The sequence below is a fragment of the Lepidochelys kempii genome, chromosome 20, assembly GCF_965140285.1.
Source record: "Lepidochelys kempii isolate rLepKem1 chromosome 20, rLepKem1.hap1, whole genome shotgun sequence".
Taxonomy (NCBI): Eukaryota; Metazoa; Chordata; order Testudines; family Cheloniidae; genus Lepidochelys; species Lepidochelys kempii.
The window spans coordinates 25,488,468-25,511,031 of NC_136399.1; the positions used below are offsets into that span (position 1 = coordinate 25,488,468).

General features: G+C 48.1%; 1 protein-coding gene across 5 annotated transcripts in view; it reads left to right on the forward strand.

Annotated features, from left to right (window-relative positions):
* CC2D1A (coiled-coil and C2 domain containing 1A) overlaps positions 1-22,564 on the forward strand; it is a 36,025-nt gene that overhangs the window by 3,226 nt on the left and 10,235 nt on the right. For 4 of the 5 annotated variants that reach the window (XM_073318951.1, XM_073318949.1, XM_073318953.1 and 1 more), the window contains exons 3-24: positions 1,628-1,760; positions 2,031-2,134; positions 2,732-2,797; positions 4,190-4,327; positions 5,424-5,751; positions 5,902-6,026; positions 6,738-6,810; positions 7,564-7,659; positions 8,535-8,665; positions 9,779-9,851; positions 10,317-10,456; positions 10,947-11,085; positions 12,039-12,211; positions 13,174-13,296; positions 14,017-14,075; positions 15,383-15,499; positions 16,209-16,282; positions 18,600-18,658; positions 18,749-18,800; positions 19,847-19,946; positions 21,260-21,350; positions 22,041-22,172. In XM_073318951.1, coding sequence (XP_073175052.1) covers positions 1,628-1,760; positions 2,031-2,134; positions 2,732-2,797; positions 4,190-4,327; positions 5,424-5,751; positions 5,902-6,026; positions 6,738-6,810; positions 7,564-7,659; positions 8,535-8,665; positions 9,779-9,851; positions 10,317-10,456; positions 10,947-11,085; positions 12,039-12,211; positions 13,174-13,296; positions 14,017-14,075; positions 15,383-15,499; positions 16,209-16,282; positions 18,600-18,658; positions 18,749-18,800; positions 19,847-19,946; positions 21,260-21,350; positions 22,041-22,172 — 2,526 coding nt within the window. Of the gene's footprint in view, positions 1-1,627; positions 1,761-2,030; positions 2,197-2,731; positions 2,798-4,189; positions 4,328-5,423; positions 5,752-5,901; positions 6,027-6,737; positions 6,811-7,563; positions 7,660-8,534; positions 8,666-9,778; positions 9,852-10,316; positions 10,457-10,946; positions 11,086-12,038; positions 12,212-13,173; positions 13,297-14,016; positions 14,076-15,382; positions 15,500-16,208; positions 16,283-18,599; positions 18,659-18,748; positions 18,801-19,846; positions 19,947-21,259; positions 21,351-22,040; positions 22,173-22,564 lie in introns of those variants that run through there. The other variant, XM_073318952.1, reaches the window with a different exon arrangement.

A 22,564-nucleotide genomic window follows, 5' to 3' on the forward strand; every position in this document is an offset into this window, starting at 1 on the left:
AAGGCACAGATGACAGTAACTAGTACTGCTGTCTGGCACTGCACCGAATTATTAATGGAAGTACTTGTCTGCAGAAAGAGCATGTTAAGAATGGCCAAATTGTCACAACATGCAAGTCATGGACGAAATCAGAGATCTAGAGCAAGTCTATGGAGGACAAACTGTCCAGGGACATATGGTAATAGCCCTCCCTCTCTTCATATGCTGGAGGGCTTTGTGTCCGGCAGAATCCAATTAGGTGTGGATAATGTACTAAACCTCCCCCTTCGCTTGAATCCTGCTTTCAATAAAATTAATGTTTGACCAGTTAATTGGTGAGAGCTTTCAATTTCACTGGCTATAAAACCTTGATAGACCGTAAAATTTATCTGACTGTGCTTGGAGGGTGGGGGGATTGCATGTTGCTTCCCCATTTTCAGGCCATCTGAAGGTTTAGGGTACTTGCATTAGTCTTTCTTTTAATAATCTACCAGGAGGAGGTACTGGGTTGAGTTTTGCCATCTGTCAGGGATTTTCACATAGTGGTGCATGCACACAGGGTTTGTATTGCCTTGTCCTGTCTCAGGTGAAAGTCTGCCCCCTCCCTTATGCTTTATTCTTTCGCCTATCAGGGATTGGGTCAAACTCCAAGCAGAGACAGGTGTTGGGAAGCGCAAACCAACACACTCCTATAAAAGCACATACACACCTGCAATTAAGTCTTTGCAGCAGTCTCTGTAGGAGGGAGAGATGATTCTTCTTAACGAGCAGTATGAAAATTGAATCTTCTCTGATATTACAGTGAGGTGCACTCCACTGTACAAACAGCAAGACACACCCTAACCACATGTTAGGGGAAGCTGTCAAAAAGCCCGTGTTGTGTAATATGATTATACGCCTGTAGCTCCTTTCATATGAGGCTCTCGGAATGCTTTATGAACATACGTTAAACTTTACAATGCCTAGTAGTGTAAGTAGGTGTCCTGTTAACTTCATGTTATCAGTGGGCAAATTGGCACACAGAGGTGAAGTGACTGCAGAAAACCAAACTTCCTTGCCCCACCGCCTTTTCCGAGGCCCCTCCGTCGCTCGCTCTCCCCCACCCTCACTCATTTTCACTGGGCTGGGGCAGGGGGTTAGGGTGTGGGAGGGGGTGAGGGGTTTGGGTGCAGGAGGGGGCTCAGGGCTGGGGCAGGGGATTGGGGTGCAGGAGGGGATATGGGGTGCAGCTCTGGGAGGGAGTTTGGGTGCAGGAGGGGGCTCAGGGAGTTGGGTATGGGAGTGGATGTGGGCTCTGGGAGGGAGTTTGGGTGCAGGAGGGGGCTCAGGGCTGAGGAAGAGGGTTTGGGATGCGGTGCAGGCTCCAGGTGGTGCATACCACTATCAGAAGGCAGGATACTGTACATGGATGGACCGTTGGTGTGACCCAGTATGGCCATTCTTATGTTCTTTTCCCAAAGCAGGGAGAAAAAAGTACCCCCTCCTTATCTCCTGCTCTAACCATCAGATGACACTTCTCCCTCTTTCAGTTGAGACTAGAATTCAGGAATCCTGACGCCTGGTCCCTTGATCTAAGCACTAGATACCACTGCCTCTTGTTGTCTATTAGGAAACCATTGACTCGTGGTTTGTCTTTTATCGTCTCTAGATGGGTTTGCTAGTGGATTTCTCTCCAGATGGGATGATGGACAATGATAAGGAGGAGGATGGTGAACTGGAAGCAGAATTAATAGCTATAGTTGGAGGCCAGCCAGATTCAAAAGAGAAGCCGAAAGGGAAAAGTAAGTGGTCCTCAACTCTATGCCCATTATACATCGGCTCAGCTAGGACACATCTGAATCCCAGAAGGACTTGATTAAAAGAGTTACAAACTGTTAAGTTTCTAGTGCCTTAATTTCAGAGCTACAGCAAGAGAGAAGTGGCAGAGCCTCGCAGTCCTGTGCTTAGCAACAAGACCTTTCTTCCCCGCACCCTCCCAGCACACTAGCTTGAATTCTGATGATATATGGTTATGTGAAATGAGTTGTGTATTTGTCTCCTCTTCTTTTCAGCCCCTTTGCCCATGGAAGCTATTGAGAGAATGGCCGCTCTCTGCATGAAGGACCTGGATGACGAGGAAGAGGAAGAAGATCTGGAAGATGAAGATGATCTGATGGTATGAAGGACTTCATACTCGGTGAAGGACTGGGAATGTTACACAAAAGGCCTTGTTATCAGGTCAATGCCTCATATGTGGGGAGTGTCTAAAGTGACATGTCTAAATGAGAATTCTTGTGTAGCAACAGGTGAATAGATCCATTCATCTGCCACCTCCCTGCTCCCTCTAGGTCCTCTTGGAGAAACAGGATTTTTTTCTCCAAAAAGCTTTGTACCACAGTGTATCACTGACCAGGGATCCTTCTATTGAATTTTGCTCACAGCTGCATTGTGATCCGAACCCATTATACTGATACTCATATTAGAATCCCGCAATCTTACCTATCTGTAGATATCGGAGTAAGTGTCTTGACTCCTAGATTATTCCATTTCCTTAAAGATGGGGTGTTATACATAAGTGCCTGTCACATCCTAATAAGGAGGAGATGCTCATTAAGTGCTGGGACTTCTGCTGCAATGCCTGTCCCTTGCTAGTTGTCACCCTTAATCTGTCTCTCTGTAGTTTATAAATTACTGCTTCACTTCCCATCAGTGTGACTTACATTTTTGAGCATCTCTAGACAAAATTAAGAGACTAAATTTCTTTGTTTTGTAGGCGGAACTCAATGAAGTCCTGGGTGAAGAGAAAGAAATCAAGGATGCCACAATACCTGCTACTAAGGTGCAAAACTCCCCTTCCAACTTTGCTTCCTCTTGAGGATATAGTACAGAAATGGCTCCTCCTTGTGCTACGTATCTGTTCCCTGTAGCTCTGCAAGTTATATATACTTGCCCCATTGACACAAACCAGCATGTGTTTCCTGTTAGCATTGCAGAGTCTGAAGTTAGAGATGTAAATGACCTATGTGGTCAAAGTCCATCTTCCTGTTGGTTCAGGGGATGAGTGAGCTGGAGTCTCTTCTGCTTCACCCATCAATAGCAAAACTGACCGTCAGGTTCTGACAGCTGACAATATTGGATCTGGGTTTTTTCAGATACCACATTGAATTGGTGACATTGGTAGACAGTCAGGAGGCTTGTTTTGCTCCCTGTCAATTGAGCAAAGTAATTGGGTGGAGAAGATAAGGCCCACTCCAGCACTTCGCAGTGTGTGGGCAACATGCTGTGACCGCTGGGAGTCGTGTTGCCGGAGCGGGGCTCTGCAGGTGCAGCCGCTGTCCCGTGTGTCACAAATTACAGGGTCAGGGCCTAAATTTGCACCCTCAGTAAAGTCAATCTTCAGAACCTTCATGAGCCAAGTCCCTAAGGAAAAATTGAGTAATCAGCTGTGTTTTGAAATCAGCTGTGTTTTAGAATTACAGCTGATAAGGTTGGAAAAACCCATAAACCTCTGAGTCTAAGTCATTGCGACTAGCAGAAAGGGCCTTGTGCTATTGCCATTAATTTCTCACTTTCGTTGGAGATTGTGTCATAAGTACTGCACTTTCCTGCGGCCATACATCGGCATACTGTTCCATTGTCTTTTTAAAGGCTTTTCTGAATATCAAAGATGAATGCATCCTTCCTCAGCTTCAGTTCTTAGTAGCCGTTGCTTGAACCCTGGTATACACTGAGAAGAGTTCTTATTTCTTTACCAATTCCCTTTGCATATTGCATATTACATATTGTATCGTTTTTTCTATTATCTTTAAAAGACTCTCAACTAGTTGAGGACCAGTTCTGTTTATATTTAAAAAAAAAAAAAAAAAGGGTGTGGGGTGGAGGGAAATCTAATATGAATAGAGACATTTTTGTTGTATGTGGCCAGATTAGTTAACCCAAACTCAATAGCCTTGTGCTTTCAGACCTTCCTAAGGCACCTATTGTTTCACCAGCTGCCCACCTTCAGTCCTTAATGTCTGAACAGAGATACCCTGAGTTGTGGTCATGTTGTGCAGGAGAATTTTGCCAGCATGTAAGAACTGGAAAGTGAAACTGATCAGTCTAGTTTGACTGTCCTGAGCCGAACAAAATAGGTCTGTCATTGGAAGTGTTGATATGGCTGTCCCCCAGCAGGCCAGGGCTTTGGATTAATTAACAACACTTTTTCCTCCTCTTCCCTGGGCTCTTACAGGTGAATGAAACTCCGGCTGATTCCAGCAGCGTAGAATCTACTCTGGTGGAAAGGCTGGAAATGTACAGAATGGCCATCGCTAATGCAAAGCAAGCTGGAGACAGCGCCAAAGTGCGCAGATATGAAAGAGGCCTCAAGGTGAGCTTTAAATAATGCACCCAGAATACAGTGTGCCCAGGCTAATGTCTTGGTAACTATCTTGTCTTCCAAGACGCTCTTTAAGAATAAAACTGAAAAGATTTTTTAGAAACATAATAGAAATTGTTCGATCTTAAATTTGCAACTGAGCATGGCCAACGTTTTCAGACTTCAAAGTGTGGCACTTAAATCCATTTTTAGGCACCCACGTAAGGGGCCTGTTTTTTCAGTCTTGCTCCTAGTGCTTTTGGTGGAAGCTATGGGTCCGGAGCCCTTCTGAAAATCACTTTTATTGAGGTGCCTAAATATGGATAATACAATAGCTGATAACCTCCTCCGCGATCAGTATATTGCAGGGGATGCAGCGCTTTGATGTCTTAATATTTAGTGATATTGCTGTGTCCTCAGAGATAACATTGAGCCCAAAGGTCCCCGCATGGTCCTAATAGATCCTGTACAACTGCAGCAGTGGGCTTTCCAAGTATATGTACAATTGAGGACCTGATCACTCCTGATCATTAAAGTTCCCATAGTGCTTTTCTCAAGTCAGAGTGCCTGTCCCAGCATCCTGGCCAATTCCATCTTGGGTACTTTTATTCTGCCGCCCTAAAATTCTCCCTGCATCTTCATTGGGGTCTGGAGTCTTTACTTAGGAAACTGGATGTGCTCTGACTGTGTGCTGTTGCTAATCACCCTGCTGCTTCCCCCCACCGAGAGCTGCATTTCTGCAATGAGATTTCTCCACAAAGGGCATGTGGTTTGTAGAGCACTTTTGGCTTCCCTAGGATGAATGGCACTATAGCAATCGAAGAGGCTGCTACCTTCTAGTCATGACAAATGTGGGAATTAGGAACTTGCTGTCTGACTGAGGAATGGCTTTTTAGCTGATGACAGGCTGTGGGTTTCTGAGGTCTAATTAGGCTGCAGTTTCTGGGCTGGCTAAGGACTAAGGTGCTGGTATCCAGTTTTCCTGCTGTCAGGCTCTCAGCTGAAGTTCTGGCTAATTTTAAAGCACTTGTTTTCTATAGCTGTTGGCAAAACCAAGAGTGAGAGAGTTTGGAAGCTTATCGCTAATTATCTGTTGTTTGTTTCCAAGACATTAGAAAACATGCTGACCTCTGTGAGGAAGGGCAAAAAGATTGATGAGGAAGAAATCCCTCCTGCAGTTGCACTAGGAAAGGGCGGGAACTCCCAGCTGCCGTCCCCTTCTCCACTGACTCTCTCATCTCAGAGCTCCACACCCAACGGAAGGTTCAGTTTCTCCAGCCATCCCCCTCCACAGCCACCCACTGCAGCACCTCCACAGGGACCCTCTGCAGCATCTCCCAAGCCGCCGCCTCCTGTACTTCCAAAGCCAGCCCTGGCCCTGCCCATCCGATCTCCAGAGACACCAGAGGAAAAACCTGTCCCTTTGGCACTATCGGGTAAGCATGGGGGACCTTTTCATTCTCTCTCATCGCAGAAGATTGAGCTTATAAATACCAACTGATCTATGACCGTGATGTTCCCCTGATCTTGCACTGGATGATTCTGAAACACAAAGCACAGTGACTCTTTTCTCTGTCTCTCTACAGGTTCTGAAAACTTCAGCACCCAGGCACTCCTACAGGACAGGCAGCGGGAGTACAAGCTAGCCGCGCTGCATGCTAAACAGCAAGGCAGTGTCGAGATGGCTAGTAAATACTACCGCATTGCTAAGGTAGGTGCCTGCCAGCCAAAGCGCTGTTCTGTTAGACTGGCAGGGGCTTTGGTTTGGCCCTAGAAGTGACACTTTCAGTGGGTGCAATTAAGAAGTTGACCAGTTGGTGCTTAGAAGGCTGCTGGTAAACCACATCCACTGGTTCTGCAGCACGTTTGTGACTCTATTTCACCTTGGCTAGTCTTATTCTGGGACAGGCTTTTCCTTCAGTTCAGCTTCGTATGGAGAATTAAAATCAAGCTATGGCCTCCCTTCTACAAAAGAAAGACCTTGAAAATTGCAGTTAATGCAGATGCAGTTATTATCTCCATAGGTCAGCTCAGGTGTGGCTAAAGACAATACATTCCTCTGCTCCTGTCTGTCCTCCACCTTTGGAGCATCCCTCTATAACCAACACTGAACTTGCACTAGTAGTATGGTTCATTTGCTGTAGCAGGAGGCTGGGAGCCCAGAGGGCTGGGTTCTGATTCTGGGGGAGAACGTGGCCTAGTAGTTAGAGCAGAACACTGGCAGCCAAGACTACTATGTTCTAATTTCAGTTCACTGTGAAACCTTGGGCAAATTGCTCTCGTTTTCTCAGTTGTAATTTGGAGATAAATCCCACTTTACATGGGATATATGAGGTTGGTTTGAGTGGTTTTGAGTAAAATGTTTTAAGATCTTTGAAGAAAGCATTTAAAAGTACTTTTCTCCCTGGCTTGTGCCTTTCAGAGCTTTGATCCCATTCTAGAAGCCTTGGGGAAAGGTGAAACCGTGGATCTGGGCCACCTGCCCCCACCTGCAGGTGAGACTTGATACTCAGCTTTGCCACTGATTTCACTGACATGGCAATGGAGGCACTGACTGGGTGGAGGAAACAGCCTGTGCTAAAATTGCTAACACAGCAGTCATGCTCTTTCCTTGCTAAGACAGGCCTACAAAATTTTGCCAGCATAGCTATACCAGTCAGAGACATGAAGAAACCCACGCCCTTGACTTACATGGCTATGCCTGCAAAACCGCCCGTTGACATGCAGCTGCTGGTACGAGTCTTTACGTTGTCGTTCAGGGAGGTGGCTTGTACCAGCAAAAGATCTCCTGATGCCAGTAAAGCTGCACTAGGGGGCTCTGCCAGTACCACTCCACTGGTACAGCTGTATCAGCAAAGCCTTTCTAGTGTAGACTAGCCCTTAGTGTCGTCCAGTGGTTGGAGAGCCCCTGGACGTTGGGACTCATGGGTTCTGTTCCCGGTTCTGTCTCTTACTCGCTGTGTGGCCTTTAGAAGGGGACTCTACCACTCTGCGTCTCAATTTCTGTATTTGTAAAATGGGGCTGGGGGGAAAGGGGAGGAGTGCTTTGGGATCCTGGCTTGGAAGGTGCCAGAGAGAGACGAAATATCATTATTGCAGTGTACCATCTGGGTGATGCTCCTTGTGAGGACTGGGTTGGGTGGGCCTGGTGGGAGAGGAGTAACCTATTTACTTTCTGTCGACCTGGGTTGGTTGATTTATTTTTATTTTTCACTTTCTGCTTGTCATTTACAATCTTATTTTCACAGACCAGCTGCCCAAGGAGCTGTTGTCCCCAGGTCTACAACAACAATCTGCTGTGTCGACAACAATGCCGTTAGCAAAATCAGCAGCCCCCGCTGCAGGTATGAGCTCCAGAATTGTGCCTTGGTATCTGAGCCGCCGCAGCATGACTAGAGGTTGCTCGTTATGCCATGCAGCCGATCAACCTTGGAATTTCTTTTAGACTGAATGGGAGCTGCAAGCTGTACTGCCTGTTTGGTAGTTGCTGTGTATCTTGCCAGCCTTGCTTTTGTTCCTAAGGACAGCAAACCCCCTCTGTAGTGAAAGGAAAAACCCACCCAGAAAGTAAGTGGGACCTGGAGGGGAGAAAGAAGCAAGCATGGGAGTATCTCTAGCTTGAGTGGTGGTCCTGTGCAAACTCCAGTTCAGCTCTTACCTGCAGAGATCATGGCAGCTACCAGAAAACATTCTAGAGCCGTGCGGAGCTCTGTGCTGCATGTGCAGATAATCAGAAGAATCGTTATGATACGGGGATGGGTGGGCACGTGAGTACTGGGGTGGGAACATGTTTGCTCCCTGATTGGCAGGGAACAGCTCTTATTTATCGTCAGCTCTCGGGGAGCAGTCAGTGTTGCCTAGTGGATAGAGCACTGGACTAGGACTTAGAAGACCTGGGTTCTAGTTCTGGCTCTCCCGTTGGGTGACCATGGGCAAGTCATGGCCCGCTTTGTGCCTCAGTTTCCCCATCTGTAAAAAGTGGATATACTGATACGACTTCATATGTAAATCACGTTGAGATCTACTGATGACAACTTGTGATAAGAGCCAGATATTCTAGGCAGCGGTTAGAAATGGGTTGGTATTGAAATGCTGAGTTGCCTCCTGTCACCACCTTAGCGAGGGCTGGGGCAGAGTTACAGATTTTTGTTAAGGAGGGAGAAGTTAGAAAAGTAAACCCAATAAGCGTGTCATCCCTTTCTTCCCACCCCTGAAACAGATATCCCTCCACCCCCGCGAGACATGCTGGAAGCCCTGCAGCAGAGGATGGAGCGGTACAAAACAGCCTCAGCTCAGGCCAAGAGCAAAGGAGATGACCGGAAGGCAAGAATGCATGAGCGCATTGTGAAGGTGAGGAAAGCATGAAAGTCCCATAACCTACAGCTCTGCGTGGATCTTGGCTCCCCTCACCCCTGACAGATACAGTTCTGAATCAGAGCTGTACAGCAGGACAGTACTCTTTCTGGGGCAATGTTATCTGCTGCTGGCGATTCAGTTGGTGGTTGTGTCTCTCTGAGTCAGTGCTGACCCCACTTGCCGGGGGTACAGTGCCTCGGGAGGTGCCATCTTTTTGAGTGAGATTCTTTCCCACTCGTAGTCATGAGAGTCTTTAGTGCTTTCCCCAAAGGTTGGGGGGTATAGTACATTTTGGGTAACTGTATACTGCCTTCCTAAATCCCCCTGCAGTTTCATTTGGATCCATGATACATCACTTCAAGTAGCATAAATGTTTCTGTGCGCTGCTAAACAGCTGCTCTGTTCCACCCCAGAGACTGCTGCATTTCAGTGATGAGTGAAACATCTTTGTGCCTATCATCTTTATTTGTAAAGTCCATCAGTTTTGCTCAGTATCTTCTTGAAGGCTGAGCATTAAAGCCTGGTGCAAATTGCCAATATCTTGACAGAGCAATGGAGTGCTTAAAAACAAACAAACAAACAAAAAAAACCTGATCTTTTAGACCTAAGCAAAACACTACTATGATTGGAATCTAATCTGCCACTGATGTGCATAATTCCAATGGACGTTAGTTAGCCAGGTTTCTTCTCTCATTCCCCACTCAATGCAGTAATGGGAGGAGAAACCCCTAACTGGTGCCATGGGATAATATTTGAACTCCTCAGTAAAAAGATTCTGAGGCGCAATATGGTTGTCTGACTCTGATTAGTTGATGGAACATCCCCTCTATTGGCAGCTTGCATGTGGATTGGCTCATTGTTTCCTTGTGCTCCCCCCATCTGTCTGTACCCACCTCGCCTCTTGGCCTATACTTAAATTGTAAACTCTCTGGAGCAGGGACCACCTTTTTGTTCTGTTTGTACAGTGCCTAGCACAACGGGGTCCTTGCCCACAACTGGGGCTCATAAGTGCTACCCTAGTGTAAATAATAAGGGATACGTCTTTCTCAGAAGGGCATGCCTGTGAGGCACCATGGCCGAGGTGCTCAGTCGTGATTTCTCTTTCAGCAATACCAAGCGGCCATCCGAGCTCACAAAGCAGGGAAAGCTGTGGATTTTGCTGAGCTGCCTGTTCCACCAGGTATTTTCTGATTTTATTTTGCTACCAGAGTAGAACAGTAGAGGACACTCTTCACTCACAGTTTTTTTAAAACTTCCATATGTGTGAATTTCACTCTGGAACAGCAGCTCTGGAGACCTCTCTATTCACAACACATGCAGCATTGGCAGTAACAGGGCACATTTCTACCACTCCATCCCCACCAATGTCTCTCAGCCCTGCCCTGGAAGGACCTTTCCCCTAGGAGCAAGAGGGAATTTCCGTCTCCTTTCTGTGGTCATTGGCATTTCTTCTGAGACGCCCCCCCTTGTTCCCTGCAGTTCTGTTCTCTAGCACGGTTCACTCAGTGGGCTTGAATGGAATTAACACACGAGTAGCTAGATGTGGTATCTTCCTAACTCTTTGGGGTGCTCGGGTATGCAGCTGCTCTCTATAGTAGTTTGATCTGTTTCGATCCCCTCTTTAGACTTGCCATCTCTTTGGTAGGCTTCCCACCCATCCATGGCATGGAGGCTTCATCAGGAGACCAAAGCATCATGGGAGTCCTGGAAACTGCTATAAAACTAGCCAATCAGGAAGACCGAGAGAATGATGAGGAAGATGACAGTGTGGAGGGGATGAAGAAGGTCCGGTTCTGCTAACCTGTTAGGCACAAGATGGCTCAATTAAAACCGATTCTGAGTTGTATTAACTGCGTATCCGGGGTTGGACCCATTTATACAGAACCCCATTCATTTGTGCTATGAAACTTCTTTCTCTATGGAAACTGGATACAGGTCATTTGCAGGTTTAAAGTAGTATAAAAGGTGGATTCTCTGTAATTTGGTCTTTAAACCATGATTTGAGGACCAGCCACAAGTTAGGGGTCTATTACAGGATTGGGTGGATGACGGTCTGTGGTCTGCAATGTGTGGGAGGTCAGACCAGATGATCATGATGGACCCTTGAAGTCCTATGGGTCTGTGTTTGGATTGAATTTTATAGTGCTGGCTAACATGGGCTTTTTTCATCTCCATTTGTTTCAATTCCCATCTTACCTGAGTCCCAGAGTTCAGACTTATCGTGTTCTGTTGTAAGAAAAATAGCTTCATGTATTTTTCTGATTCTTAATTACAGCCTGGCTCCCGCCCTGAACTGTCAAAGCCAGCCGCCCTGTCCCAGCCCAAGCTGGTTCCACGTGCGTCTTCGGGAGGTACCCCTGCTTCAGCAAATCCAGCTGGGTCTGGTAAATCCACTGCAAAAGCCACCACAAAAGGTACTTTGCTTTCCAGCTCTCAGAAACATTCCCTCTTTATCAAGGCTGATGCTGTAGGAAGCAGTCAGGCTGCGTTCAGTGCCACGCTGGGCTATGTGCTGATCTGTGGTGCTGGTACCAGTCCCTGCTACGGCTCTCTGGCTGGAATGGTTCCCTTGTCTGACTCGGTACCTATGGTGTAGTCAGGAGGCCAGGCCAGGATTTAGGGGGAGCACAGGCTAGGAACCAGAGAGGACTGTAGGATCTGTATTCAGCAGCCTTGCTAAAGAATTGTTTATATATTTGGTACACCCAAGACCTGTCTCCTGTAGGAAGAGGCACTATGGTGTATCTGCCATTTCCAGCACAGATGATGTCAGGGAGTAGGATGTTGTGGCCCCCTGACTGCTGAGCTGTAGGTGATCTAACTCAAACTCATTCCATTGCCCCTTGTTTCTCAGCCCATCCGAAACCATTTCCTTCCCTGCTGTTTCTGTGTCTCAGGTACATGAGACTAGAATCTCTTCCTCTCCTCCTTTCTATTGCCATCTTAGTTGTCAGTTAGCCAAGTGTTACCTTTTCCCTGCTAAGTCAGTCCCTCCCCTTCCTCTAATCTCTGTTGCCTTTCTCTGAACATCTTCTAGTTTCACTATATTTTATTGATAGTGAGGCTGCCAAGCAACAAACACTGTTTTAGGTTCGATTGCACCAGAGTCATCTGACATCTGTCCTGAGCAAATGGTGGTCTTAAGTCAGTGATGTCTCGTTTGTGAGAGAGGTCCCCAAGACGACACTAATGACACACGCCTCATGTACCCAGTTTGAAATGTCAGACTGGGTCCCACGAGGTGATGGGCCCGGTATTTTGAATACACCAACATTCCCAGCTTCCCTTTCCAGCTTGGACTACCCATAGCATGAGGTCCTGACAGCCACCCCCGACGTGACTATCCTCTCTCTCCTCCTCCCGGCAGCCCAACAGCAGCTGGCTTTCCTGGAGGGCCGGAAGAAACAACTGATGCAGGCGGCACTTGGAGCCAAACAGAAGAATGACATTGAGGGAGCGAAGCTGTTCCTGCGTCAGGCCAAGGGCCTTGACCCCATGATCGAGGCGTCCCAGGGTGGGCTTCCTGTCGACATAACCAAAGTAAGGAGGTCCCTGCGGTGCATTTAATTTGAGACCAATCCACGGCATGAGAACTACTGGTTTCTGACCACTCAGTTGTTAACGATTCCTGGCCTTTTCAAAAGCCCAGAAGTCCTGGGTAATTCTATTCTGCCTCTTTTGATTCAAAATGTGTTTACTATGGCATCTTTCACTCCCTCTCCTACCATGTTGTGCACCATTGCGGTGTGCTAGTTAGACAGCTGACACTTCCCACCCCAGAAGTGGCTGCATTTTAGTGCGGGGCATTGTGATCCTCACGGACCACGTGTGTCACTGTTAAAGTTTGTAAAGATCATTGGGGATCCTGCATAACAAAAAGATAAATGGTTATATTGCTACTTATACTGTAATAATGATCTGTCTCTAAAACTAGCCACTGTATGAATATTCATAGCTATGTGTTTTGCCTGAATTCAGGAGTATGGAATGCACAAGCTCCTGAACTTAAATGTAACTGGATCTGTGTTCTCTACTGAACACTTGAATACCCCGCCCCCTGCACTTGCTTTTGGAGTGCTGATGTCTCTGCCTGTACCAGAAGACATGTCTAATGGGGGTGAGGTTAGGGGGTGAGCATTCAAGTCTCCTGGACTCTATTCCAAGCTCTGAGAGGGGAGTTGGGTCTAGTGCTTAGAGCAGGAGAGTGGAAGTCAGTACTCCTGGGTTTTGGTTCTGATACTGACCCATTGTGGGACTTTGGAAATGGAGATGCAAAGAGGAAGTGACTTGTCCAGTTTGCAAAGTGGGGATAATCTCTACCTTCTAGGGGGCTGTGAGGCTTGGTGAGATAATGAAAAAGGGTTTTGAGTGCCTCGGTGGAAGATATGGTCCAACATGGGCCATTCCTTACTCCAGGCCTAACTTTTGCAGATGCGTTGGTGTAGGTGAAAATCTCTTCTCTTGAAACCACAGGTCACTGTCGTGCCTCACTTCCATTTCAGGTGCCCCAAGCCCCAGTGAACAAGGAGGATTTCGTGCTCGTGCAGCGTCGTGGGGTCAGCATCTCCCCAGAGGCAGCCAGCCAGTACATGGAGTTGATGAAGCTGATGAGGCAGCAGCACGAGGTAGACGATCCAAGGGGGGATCAGCTAGGAAGAGAGGGTTGGGTTGGGTTTTCAGAGGCTTAGAATCTACGGGGAAGCTCTTCAGAACAGCAGTGACAGGGGAGTGGATTCCTCGGGGACTGGAGTTTTCATGCCTAGGCTTAAATGAAGTTTCTTGCCCTTCTTCCTCCAGGAGGAGATTCTGCCAGCTGTGATCCTGGGAGTGTTAGGATCACACCAGCTGCTGCGGCTTGTTAAGTCAAACTTGCTCTGCCTCTTCTGGAGTCATCCCTCTGCAAAGGATTGTGGGATTTCGGTGGGCATAGCAAGAAAACACAGGTGTCTGTTGGTTCCCAGATTGAGAGCCGCTGATCCAAGGCATTAGGCAGGGGGCCGAGGGAGACTCCAGTTTCGTTAAGCAGACTTGTATTGCGGTAGTGTGTGTTGGCAGGAATGCCATCCTGATGAGTGTACTGGTTGGATTGTAAAGGCCTGTATGAGGAAGAAAGGATAACTTGGGAGACAAGACTCAGGGGGTTCTATTTCCAGATCCACCATTGACTCGTAGAGCGACCTTCCCTTTTCCGTCTCAGTGGCTCCATCTGTAATTGTGAATGAGAATACCTCTTTCACAGGAGGCTGTGTCAGTGTGTGTTGGTGACATGCTGCAGATCCTTGGATGGATAGAAGGCACTAGAGGGGGGCAGATGGTGGTAACTTTCTCGTGTGTTTTTGTCCCAGATGTGTTTGAATTACTCCAAGCAGTTCACTCACCTAGGAAATATCGCTGAAACAACCAAGTAAGTATGTCAGCAGGAGTGATTCTATCCCCTTTTCCCTCAGGCTCCTTTCCTTGTGTTGTTTGTACACACCATGAGGCTGCTGCAGAATTATCCAGGGTGTCCGTCCCCGTTGCTTCCGTCAGGGAAGTGATGCATTTCCTTTCTGAAATGTGGTTGTGTTGTGTGGCTGCCAATTTCTGTCATGTTGGGGGCTCTGCTGGATGTTCTGCCTTTCAGATGAGATGCTAAGCAGAGGTCCTGACTGCTCATGGGTTAACGATCCTATGGCATTTTTCCCAACACCCGTGTCCTGGCTAAATTCCAGCATAGGTAATTCCATACTGCCTGCCTAAAATTCCTGGCACACTGGACACCTCACTGTGCAGTGTTGTTTAATAGCACACACTTTTCTACTCCAGAGGTGGCTGCATTTCAGTGGTGGCCGAAATACTTAAAAGCATTGCAACTTCTGAAGCATTTGGATGAAGGGTGCTATATTAAATATAGAGAGTGTTTGTAGTGATCATATTAAACTAGTAACCCAGTGTCTCCAGTTTCTCTCTCCATCCTAGAAGGTGCTTTTACTAAATTTAGCAGTCTATCTTCCACTCCCCACCCTGAGTCAAAGCTAAGATTAAGATTGCCTTGGCCCAAATGGGTCCAGTTTGCTCCACATCTGTTAGACATAAGCTCATGGTTTGAATTTGTGAGATAGGAACTGACTCAATGGGTCAGGCACACAGAGATGCCTTCAGCAAGGACAGTGGCCAACAATACCAGATATTTATGCAATGTGCACAATATATGTTACAAAATAAAGCAATTGGGGTGTTGTTTAGTATCACTCATGCGAAGTTTTGAGGCTACAGTTCAGAGTTTAATAAACAGAAGGGGAGAGAAGTTGAGGGTGCGTCCACGCTGCAGTCCTGAGGTGTGGTTGCAGCTCTACAGGCATACCCAGGTGACCTTCGAGTACAACCCCACCCGGGACCCTGGGTGCGTACGCTGACAATGAGCCCGTGTAACCACCTGCACTGCTGTGGCTAAACTGCTATTGTTGTTCTAGCTAGGCCTACAGGAGCTGCAGTCCCCGCTTCTGATTGTAGTGGTATTCACTACAAAGCCACAGACAAGAGGGTGAATGGGATAGGCCATCTCCTGCAATCTGTAGTGAGATGGAGAGTGGACAATGCAGGAATGCTCTTCCAGACGGCAGGAGCTGCAGGCGTGAAGGTTCTTGTACTGGTCTGAGAGCAGAGCCCAGAATAACAAAAGAATCTCCATAAGAGTAAACTCCTGGCTCATTTTAGCCCTTCCCTCTGCAGGTTTGAGAAGATGGCAGAGGATTGCAAGAAGAACATGGAAATCTTAAAGCAAGCCCACGCCAAAGGCTTCCCATTGCCCAAGTACCACTATGAGCAGAGGACCTTCAGTGTGGTCAAGTAAGTTAATTTGCTGCCAGTTGGTTCCTGCTTCTTTCATTCCAGCCGTGCTATCCCTCATTGCAGGGTGGGAGAAGGTAACCAAGACCTCGCCAATGCTGACATGTTTGGCCCTCCACTGGGCTTCCCGTGGCCTCACTTTTGGGGGAGCTCTTCTATTACTGGTGTGTGCATGTTGACCACTGCCTCCCAATCGGTCTGGGGCCCTCCCTCCCACTCTATTCTCAGGAACTGAATAACTGATTTGAGTTCTTTCATGCTATGGTGTGTGGGTCAGGTAGAGATGGGGGCCCACAGCAGGTGGAGTGGATAGGACTGTTGTATGTTTCATCCATGGCTAACCCTATATGCCGTCTTGTTGCCATACTTGATAGTCCGTTAAACACAATATTTGTTAAAACTGAGATCTATACAGCCCACTCTGTGCCTCAGTTTCCCCATCAGCAAAATGGAGATAATACATTGCAATTCTTGGATGGAAGGTGGTGTACGTGCAGTGTTTGAACATTTGTATGGCAGATATATTTTTACTGGTATAGTTGAGACATAGCTGTGTTGGTCTGCTCTATGCAAGAGCAGGAAGTGTCGACCTACAGCACCTGCAGAGGGCACTGCAGAGCATACCAACTCCACATCCCCAAGTCACTACTTGGCTGGAGGAGGTAGGAATTATTTCATGTTTAACCTTCTTTCTGCCTTATTCTTGAAGGATCTTTCCTGAGCTGAACAGCAACGATATGGTTCTAACTATAGTGAAAGGGATCAACCTCCCAGCTCCTCCAGGTAAAACAGCAATCAACTCTTATTAGCAAAGGAGTGGGATGATGGGGATGTGTCTTATTACCGCTATGAGGAATAACCATAAACAGAGGGGCTGAGTGGAGGTTTTGCTCTGCAGTGGGAATAATCTGTTCTGCTAATGCCGTGACCGATTGGAGCAGTGAAGAGCCCCAGGCACTGTGACTGCTGTCGAGTGGGGTATCAGCCAAAGGTGGTGGCCTAGGTGCAGTGGAAGCATGGAGCTTTGTCTGACGATGATGTGGGTGGGGTGGGCTGTTGCTATGGTGTCTGCTCGAGCTCTTGGACTACCACACACACAGCCCATTTTCAGCTGCTTTTTAATTACCTTTTGTTAAAATACCCCAGAGGCTGTTGGTCAGAGCACCAGCAATAATCACTGGTGCTTTTCCCTGCTCTTCTCGTATGGGGTCCCCTTGTGGACTAGTAGGTGCATCAATAATTGTGTGTCTGAAACACAGTTATGCAGAGCTGTCCCAATAAAGAGAAGAACCCCATGGGGGCTGGGACTCAGATGATTAGAACATGGGACTAAAAGTCAGGAAAAATGAGTTCTGTCCCAGACTCTGCCACTGATTGTGTGACCTTGGGCAAGTTGTTTAGCCTCCGTGCCTCAGTTTCCCCATGTGTAAAATAGGGATAATACCACCTAGCTCTTGGGGAAGAGGACTGAGAGACTTAATTTATTAATTGTTTGCAGTGTTGTTGTAGCTGTGTGTGTTCCAGGATATCAGACAGACAAGGTGGGTGAGGTAATACCGTTTATTGGACTAATTTCTGTTGGTGAAAGACACAAGCTTTCGAGCTTGGACATCACTCTTGTTTGTGTCGCTCAAAAGCTTGTTTCTTTCACCAGCTGAAGTTGGTCTAATAAAAGATATTACCTCACCCACTTTGTCTCTTTAATTTATTAATGTTTGGCATCGACTTTGAGATCCTGGAATGAAAATTGCTATGGAAATGCAAAGTTACAATTTATGAGGAACTTAAGTACCGTAGAAGATTTGCTGTCTCCATATTTTCAGCCTCAGTTGGAAATAACCCTGTCCTGCAGCAACTCTGTCTATTCGTCTAGGTACTTACCTAGTACCTAGGTACTTGTCTAGGTACTATGCCATCACCCTAATATCTGAGTGTCTTACAGATGTTGTTGATTATCACAATGCCCCTTGGAGGTAGATCGGTATTTCTACCCCTGTTTTACAGAGGGAGAACAGAGGCACCCAGAGGTTATGTGACTTGTGCGAGGTCACACGGGAAGTCTGGCAGAGCCACACACTGAAGCCATTTCTCCTGAGGCCCAGTCCTTAATCTGAGCCAACGCTCTTCAGCAGGATTAACTTTTAGTGAAATGTATCCAGTCGTTAGCAGAGGAGGAACAAAGTGGGATATGGGGCGATAGGAGGGTATCAGACAAAAATAACACCAAAATATGATCAAATAGCAATAGCTGGGCATGAGGTGGATGGTGGTAACTGTGAATGTGTGGGAAGAAATGAGCAGAACGTGAGACTGCACAGATCTAGGATGGATTATAGACTCTCTCTCTGAGTGAAAGCATTTGAGCTGGTTGGCAAATGGTTTTTTTCCCCCAACAGAAAATTTATTTTTTCTCGGAAAATTTGAAAACTGCAAAATTTCTACTTGGAAATGCTGCTGCAGTACCTTATGGGAGTTGTAGTTTGGGTACCTTGTGCTCCCATTCTCCTACTCACTGGGTTCCCTGGTTCACATGCATCTGCCATGATGCACCCACTCCCCAGTTGGAGAGGGGAATCCCTGGCTGTGGTGCATCGTGGAAGATGTAGTCCAGCCAGGGAGCTCAGCTAAAGTCGAGGAGAATGGGGATGTGAGACAGCGGAACTACAGCTCCCATGAGGTGGTGTGGCAGATTATCCAAATAGAAATACTTTGGTTTGGGGGCATTTGGGATTTTTGCGGAAAAGCCAAAACTTTCTGTGGAAATTGGGCACTTCTTGTGAAAAATATTGTTGAATCGAAAACTCACTTTTCCATCACAGAAGAGTTTTGACAATTTTCAGCCAGTCCTAGAAAAAGGATTTGTCTCCCGTGTAGGCCAGAACCTTCTGTCTTAAACAACCATTTCAACTATCCCCGATGTCTCCAGTACAGATTAATCTGCCCTTTAGTTAAAAAGCTCTCTCCTCTAGTTAGGTAGCTTCAGGGGGGATTGCTTGCTCCCAGTAATCCTAGCAGAGTCCTTGGATTTGTATATCATGTGTTGCATATTAGGTCGTCGTCTTTAAGCTATAAACTGGGTGGGGTTTTTTTGTATTTTAAGGCGTGACTCCCAATGACCTGGATGCCTTTGTGCGCTTCGAGTTTCCCCACCCCAACGCGGTGAGTTATGATTGCTGCTCGGCGACATTCCCAGGCTTCAGTTGGGAAGGCTCAGTTCTCACGCCCCCTTGTTTTTGTCTTGTGTTGTAGGAGGAAGCTCAAAAAGATAAGACCAACGTGATCAAAAACACAGATTCGCCCGGTAGGTTCCCGTCTGGAGTTATGGATGCGTGTGCGTGTGTTTGTGTTGGGAGGAGGGTTCCCTTGTTAGCCTTTCATTTCTGAAGACTAGAGCTCTGGCCTTCAGGTGATCTGCATGTGGAATGAGCCCAGGTGACAGAACACCCCACATGTAATCGAGTAGTCTTTGTTCAAGAGAGTTGCAGAGCAGAAATGGAAATGGTTCTGCAATGAAGCACTTAGATACTGCAGGGATCCTGGATAAACAGCTTTGAAGGTGCACGTCAGTCTTCTATCTGGAGACTTGGGACTGGGAAAGCAGAGGGGGGCAGGTCAGGATTGAGGGACAGTCGCTAAATAGTGTGCAAGGAGCTCATGGGCTGGAATAGTGGGGAGCCAGCAGGCTGGGATTGAGAGGCATCAGCAGAGCTGTGTGTGTGGGGAGCCCAGGACTGGTATATTAGGGTGGGGTGGGTGGTTGGTAAAGGGACAAGATTTCACTGTGGGGGCAGAGCTGTGTAGGCAAGGACCGCTCAGTGTATGCCCCCTCGGTGCCTCTCTGGATCTGTTTTTATTCCCTCTCCTGTAAGCATCACAATTTCCACTTGCCTGACTTGGAAACTTGTTCTGTGAAATAAGCTCTGCTTGAGGTTGGAAGACCGAGAGGCTGTAATCTCCAGTGACATGTCAGCTGGTGCCTCAAGGCCTTTCTTCCCAAGATTTTGAGAAGCGATGGCTGCAGTGGCTAAAGCAGGGGACTAGGAACCAGGAGTCTGGGTTCTGTTCCCAGCTCTGCTGCTGATTCTGTGATACCTTGGGGGCAGATTACTTCACCACACTGTTTCCTTTTCTCCAGCTATAAAATGGAGCAGGTGGAGGGGGTTATATTGAGGCATAACTAACTGCAAAGCGCACTGAGATCCCAAGGCGAAAATCATTGCAGCTGTGCAGTGTTTCCTACTAATCCTATTCCTGGCTCCTGTCTTGCCCAGGGATGCAGTTGACGGCTCTTCCCTTGGTGTGTAATCCTCATGCTAATACTATGATTTGCTGCTGTTCCCTTGGCAGAATTCAAAGAGCAGTTCAAGCTGTATATTAATCGGGGCCACCGAGGGCTCAAGAGAGTCTTTCAGACCAAAGGCCTCAAGTTTGAGGTTGTCCACAAAGGGTGAGTGAGATGCGAGGCTGGGAGCACTGGAGGGCAGGTTTAAATGTCATCCGCAGAAGCTAGAGGGAACCTTCCCTATGACATTCTTGATATATCCTGGGGCGGAAAACTCATGAATACTGGGGGCAGGCAGAAGGTCCATGGCAGCATTCAAAGGTGAAATAAACAAAGGCTGTGGGGCATCACTGCTTATTAACAGCTTCGCTGCTGCCGACGGTCGGTCTTCTGCTGAAATCAACACCTGCAGTACTGTGAGATGGACCAAGCGTGCACATCTCTGTGTACCTGGAGTGCTGGTCGTCAGGTTACTGTTACACTGCGTAGCAAAGGAATAGTGCCTACTCACTGTCCTGCTGGTAAGTGCTCTGTGCTGCCAGGCAGAGAGCTGGGCTCATTCCCTGCCTGTGTCCCGCCCCTGTGTTGGGAGCACCGCAGAGGTAGCCTGCCTGGGGAGGAGAACAGTTTGTCACATAGGGTATGTCTAGGCTGCAAGAGCAGGTGTGTAGGCATACCCACCAGGGCCCCGGGTGCGTACTCGAGTGATTAGCCGAGGCTGAAGCCTGTGCCACCATGTTTTCACTGGCGCTGTTATCCGTGCTGGCTAAATTAAAGCCAGCACTTGGGTATGCCTGTGTGCGCGACAGTCCCACCCGCCCTCACGCTGTAGCATACCCATAACAGCGCCACTCACTAGGCCATGTCAGCAGCAGCAGTGAATGTGTGGCCCTGCTTAGCTGGAAGGATAGTGGTCACGGTGGGGGAGAGGGATTGCTGGATTGCCTGGGCTCTGACAAGGGAGGAGGGGAGACGACTTGTGAGTGGAGGGTTGTGAGAGTCTAGGAAACATCTAGTTGCTTGTAGAGAGAGGCTGCATGGAGATTGACACTGGTGCAGGGGAAACAGTCCTGGAGACAGCGGCGTGGGACTGAGCTGAACGGAGCAGCAGCTGCCGGAGGAGGGATATATTAGCCCACTGGTGCAGCACCTCCAGAGCACAGCTGGCCCTTAGGGGGCACAGAGCCGGGACCTTCCCCCAAAAGCTGAAACCCGCCCATCGACGTGTTAGATCTGGGGGAGTGCTGCTGGGATCGTTCACCGTGGGAACGGGGGTCAGAGTGGCAGGGTTTTGCCCATTAGTCACTTCTGAGAATTTCAGAGGAAATTTGATTCCCACTTTGGGGACGTTCCAGGGACAAACAGGTCTTTGTGGGAGCTGGGATTGGATGCCTTGGGCTGAGGGATTGATGAGGACTTCAATTTAATGTTGTCATATCCTTTTCTCCCTGCTCTTTCCCCCCCCCCCCATCTCCCAGGGGGCTGTTCAAGACAGACCGCGTGGTGGGGACAGCACAACTGAAACTGGAGGCGCTGGAGACTACGTGTGAGCTTCGGGAGATTGTTGAGGTAGGAAATGGTGGAGGGTTCCCCTCCTCCCTTTAAGCAGCTGCCTATAAATCCTACCCCCTTACCCTTCAGAGTCTCAGTCCCAGAGCTTCCTCCAGGCCAGAGGAGCTGAGATTAGAAAGGAGCAAACAGCAGAGTAGGGGCAGGGGCTGGATGTTATTACCAGCTGCTTGAACTCTCTAGTCAATGTCGGGCTGGTTCTGTTACTGTGGCCCCCAACCATTTCCAGCTGCAGTCAACACCTCTCTGAAATACTTCCCTGCTGTACAGTGGGCACGGCTGTAGGAGCAAAGGCAGACACTGCGTCTGGATGGGTTTTTTTAATGGGCTGGATAATTGACCAGTAATAAAGATAATTCTGCTAAAATGAGGATAATCCAATCTCATGCTTCACAGCTGGAGGCCGCAGGGTCAGGAAGGAATTCCAGTCCCCTTTGCTGTGAAGTATTTCACTGTCAGCCCGGGTGCCAATTATGGGCTTGAGCCTGTCTCTGAAGACTGTTGGAGAGAGGATACTGGGCTAGATGAACCCCAGTGGTCTGCTCCAGGGAGGCAGAATGCTAGACTAGATATGTCCTGAGATGGGATATTGGACTAGCGACCCCATTGTTTCATTTTGCTTTGGCCTCCTCTTGATTTTTCACTGTTTCCCCCTCACCCACTTCTCTGCTCCATTCTTTCCATGCCTAGCTACTGGATGGCCGCCGGCCCACAGGGGGGAAGTTGGAGGTGATTGTGCGTCTAAGGGAGCCTCTAAGTTCTCAGCAGCTGGAGACAGCAACAGAGAAATGGCTGGTTATTGACCCTCAGACCATGCCAGCGGTAAGGGCAGCTGTCTTGATGGAGCTCTGGGTTCCCTGTGACCCAGGCAGGATGATGCTAGGACTGACTGGGAAAGCCTCCTAATGCTAAGTGCCCTGCAAGAGAGTCAGATCCGGCTCTGCAGAGACTTTGCCTTAGCCCCAGGCCACTGGAGTTGGGCCGCCAGTCAGAGGAGCCAGCGTCCCTCAGGGTGTTGGCGTGAGAGAGGGAATGTAAGATGGTCCCAAACAGAGCGGTCACATCTCCTCCCCCTCGCCTGCAAAGCTTCATCACGCGCCGGGGTCCGAAGAGCTGGGACTTGACCGAAAAGAAAAATTGCCCAAGGAGCAGCATGCAGCCGGTCTGCCTGGGGTCACCCATGTGAGCTGTGGTGTTGCCCCCGGGGATTTTGC